Source organism: Sinocyclocheilus anshuiensis, unplaced genomic scaffold, assembly GCF_001515605.1.
Source record: "Sinocyclocheilus anshuiensis isolate Anshui unplaced genomic scaffold, SAMN03320099.WGS_v1.1 scaffold3835, whole genome shotgun sequence".
Taxonomy (NCBI): domain Eukaryota; kingdom Metazoa; phylum Chordata; class Actinopteri; order Cypriniformes; family Cyprinidae; genus Sinocyclocheilus; species Sinocyclocheilus anshuiensis.
The window spans coordinates 243-4,334 of record NW_015556066.1 but is presented as its reverse complement, the minus strand read 5'-3'; the positions used below and the strand labels follow the sequence as shown (position 1 = coordinate 4,334).

At 40.5% G+C, this 4,092-nt stretch overlaps 1 protein-coding gene across 1 annotated transcript in view; it reads right to left on the bottom strand.

The window, feature by feature from the left end:
- The window catches only part of LOC107676186 (high-affinity choline transporter 1-like), a 10,442-nt gene extending 7,064 nt beyond the window's left edge, over positions 1 to 3,378 (bottom strand). Inside the window, exon 1 of the mRNA XM_016470699.1 lies at positions 3,195 to 3,378. Within this exon, the coding sequence (XP_016326185.1) occupies positions 3,195 to 3,378 (184 nt within the window). The remainder of the gene's footprint in view (positions 1 to 3,194) is intronic.
- Between the last annotated feature and the right edge of the window lie 714 nt (positions 3,379 to 4,092).

The window sequence follows — 4,092 nt, the reverse complement described above, 5'->3', positions numbered from 1 at the left end:
GTGTGTGTGTTCACTGCTGTGTGTGTGCACTTTGGATGGGATAAATGCAGAGCACTAATTCCGAGTATGGGTCACTACATGTCACTTCACTCACTCAAACACGATTTCAGCACGTCTCCACACAGTAAACAAAACAAGCGTTTCCTAGCAATGACAACTGCGCTAAAAACTGAGACAAGAAATAAATACACTTATGAGCTGCTTTTAAAAGAATTTCACATTCAATCTTCAAATTAATGTACAAACAACATAAAGACAGTGTATTTTTTATATTTGTTTAATGACATCTTTTTTTATGACTGAAGGCCAGTACCAATACTTCTGATATCTCTATAAAATTGTTTTTCCCCAACTAATATTTAACCATTGACTATAGCCATTCAATGTTACAGTATAAACTGAGAGCTATAAACCTTAACATGTATTAGACTTAAAAAAAAACTTCTAATTTAAGTGAACTTAAAACAGTCTTCACATAAACCCATTATAATAAATGTCATATTTACCTGTGCCCTTCAACAGAAATATACAGAAATTGAAATTGAAGCTATCAGACACTAAATTCTAAATTAAATATAGATGAATTCTTAAAGCTATAAAAGTTATTGATTTTCTCTTTTTTTTCTTAGTCCTTTGATTAATAGACATCATAGCAACTGGTTATGAGGTTATTTGGCTGTTATTTCTTTAAGAGCTGCCACTGCTGAACATGACACAGATCTGACACGCATCACCTTTTTGGTAACTTCATGACTTAACTGACCACGACATTGCATGCACGTAGTTTATTTCGCGCTTTGATATGAAATGATACAGGCTACAGCAGGCGCTGGCACTTTTGTGCGTGCAATTGAAGAGCACATGCTGCGAGCACAGTACCGTTTCCGCGCTCGTTTGAATAGCGCCTGGTGCTGAAGTGAAGTGGAGCGCGTGTCTGAAACGTCTCCCGTTCTCAGTCGTTCTGCGACTGAATAAATGCACTTCTTGTCAAGAAAAAAAGTGACAGACGCAGCAGTTGTGAGTGGGGTGGCCAAACCTAGCTCCGCCCCTGCGTTAATTGCGTTAAATATTTTTGTGTCAAACTGAAAATATTAATCGCCTGCGTTAACGCACTAATATTGACACCACTAATACTGTATATATATATATATATACATACAGTGGCGGAGCCAGGATGTTTTCATAGGGGTGGAGTCATGAATTCTGTCCATAGACTTCCATCCGACTGCCACAAGAGGTCGCCTCTTCATCATATTGACTCTCACACCACACAGACTGTTACATGTCACTCCGGACTACATTTCCCATCATCCATTGCACTGATTGCACACAGCTGTAACCAATCACACGCTCACCTGAAAGCTATTACACACATTATATAACACCCACTCAGATCCTGCTCAAGTTGCTGAGTATTGTTCTGTGTTTATCACTCGCCTAGTGATAGCTGCTTTATGGAGCCTAGTTCTAGTTTAGTCTAGTCGTTTCGTGTTGCCTTGTTTCCTGTTTCCTTATTCCTGCCTGTGTATCTTGGATTAACCCTTGTCTCGCCACTCGGACTCTGTTTGTACCTCGTCTGGACTATTGCTCATGTTTCTGGATTACCCCTCTTGTCAAGCACTCTGGGTTCTGTTCGCCGATCGATGACCCACGCCAGCCCTAAGAATACTCTTTGTCCTGTCTTATACATATCTGTTTGCTGATGCTCGACCCTGCCTGTGTATGACCATGTCTATGAATAAAGCTTTGCGTATGGATCCGCACGTCTCATCAGCCCCGTAACAGGTGGCCAGGGAGGGGCCAGCAACCAGTCTGGGGTGGCACAGAAATATTCATTATTTCAATATAAAAATGTGTTTCATTGTAAAGTACTGGACTGTTTTAGTACCTATAACACAACTGAATACAATTAATTTCTACTTAATTGTAGTTGAGATATTTGGGAATTAGGTCAAGTAATACTGAGTGAATATGACCATTTTTGTATTATTCCTCACTTCCAGGTATTTCAATAAAAGGGCTCACTATAGCTTTATTGCTCAGTCAGCTTGGTTCTGGTTCTTAAAACCCCCTAAAGCTTGTTCTCCATCATTTCATACTCATGGATGAGACATGCAGATAGTGATATATAAGAAAGTGAAAAAGTCAACAACACATACATGCCAGAATGTAAAATGAGCTATTTTATGCATTTAAATGGTTTCATTTTCGTTTGTACTTTACAAATTAACGTGAAAAAAATAGTATATATTTTTTTTTGTATAAGTGCACTCTGCTCACTTTTACTTGTGCATTAAATTACAACAAAAAAATACATAACCTATCAGCTTGCGCCTTATATTGTGATCTCCAGTTGCAGAATAGGCTATATTTTATTTGCATTTGAGAGACGTTCTTTAATGTGATGCATATATAGCCTACATGCATGCACCGTTTGCAACTTTAATCCTCTTTTTGGTAATTTCATGACTTAACTGACGACAGAACTACATTGTATGCTCATAGTTGTTTGTGTGTGCTTTATTTATGATGAGGCGATATTGATCGTGCGCCTCATACTGAAGACTGTGAGGAGTGTGCGTCCTGAGCACAGTACGTCTGACAGAACAGGAACGTTTGTTTTACTGACGTAGCCTAACAACATCTCATCAGACGCAGTTCACTGTTGTTCTACTGAAGCTCATTTGGCTCCTGTACCTTCTCCGCGCTCGTTTGACTTGCGCCTGGCGCTGAGGCGACTGAAGTGCGCGTCTGAAAGTCTCCCTCCCGCTTGATGAGGTCGTAACGAGATACGGCGGTTGCGCGTCTTAATAAATACACTTCTTGTCAAGAAAAAAAAAGCGACAAAAACTGCAGTTGTGAGTGGGGTGGCCAAGCTTAGGTCAGTCGTGGCCACGGCCACCCCTGGCCACCCCCTGGACAAAAAAAATAATAAAAAAAAGACAAAAGGCTTTAAATTTGTAAAAAAAAGTTTTACTCGCAGTATTACTCGCTTCAAAACAAGTAATTCGTTCAGGAAATATCCTTATCAGCCATCATGCATGTCGTAAATAAATAAAAGTTTATAATTCACTAATTTGTACTGTCAACAATAATCAGCTTTCATATGTGCATCTCACAAAAGGACTTAATTTCGCTCTGCAGTAATGAACTTGGCAGAAACATGTGTAATGAGAGTGAGAAGAGAAAGTCACCGGTCATGGTGAATCCACCCACGAACAGACCGATGTCTCGGCCGCCGACCATGATGGACTCGCTGAGGTCAGTTCCCTGCGAGATCCCGGAGCTCTTGTTCTTCCACGCCGCCCAGATTCCCACCATTAAGATCAACACGTAGAAGATGACAATGGCCAGCAGTCCGTCCACATGAATGGCCATCTTACACTGACCTACACAAATCACAGCAACACTACAACAAACTCGTTTTGTAATTTAGTAATGACGCTTTCACATATTAGCATATAATTTGTTTTCCTTTTATCTGTCACAACACTTATTGTTGAATACATAGAATCTTTCCATTTTAAATGCAACTTTCAATTTTGTTTTAATTTCAAATTAAAAAAATGCTACGACTAAGCAACAAGTAGCGGTAGATTGCATTATAATTGGACTCATAGTACATGGTAAAAATAAAATCAATAAAACAAATATATTGTTAGGTACCCCTGCAGACAGTCAGTGAATCCTGAGCGAGAGAATGAAGGCAGAGAGCGGCTGGATGCAGGAGGAGCGCTCATCACCGGAGACTGGAAGAGGACCAACTTACTCCACAACTGTGTTATACTGCTCTCTCTCTCTCTCTCTCTCTCTCTCTCTCTCTCTCTCTCTCTCTCTCTCTCTCTCTCTCTCTCTCTCTCTCTCTCTCTCTCTCTCTCTCTCTCTCTCTCTCTCTCTCTCTCTCTCTCTCTCTCTCTCTCTCTCTCTCTCTCTCTCTCTCTCTCTCTCTCTCTCTCTCTCTCTCTCACACACACACACACACACACACACACACACACACACAATCTCTCTCTTTCTCTTTCTCTCACACACACACACACACACACACTCTCTCTCTCTCTCTCTCTCTCTCACACACACACACACACACAC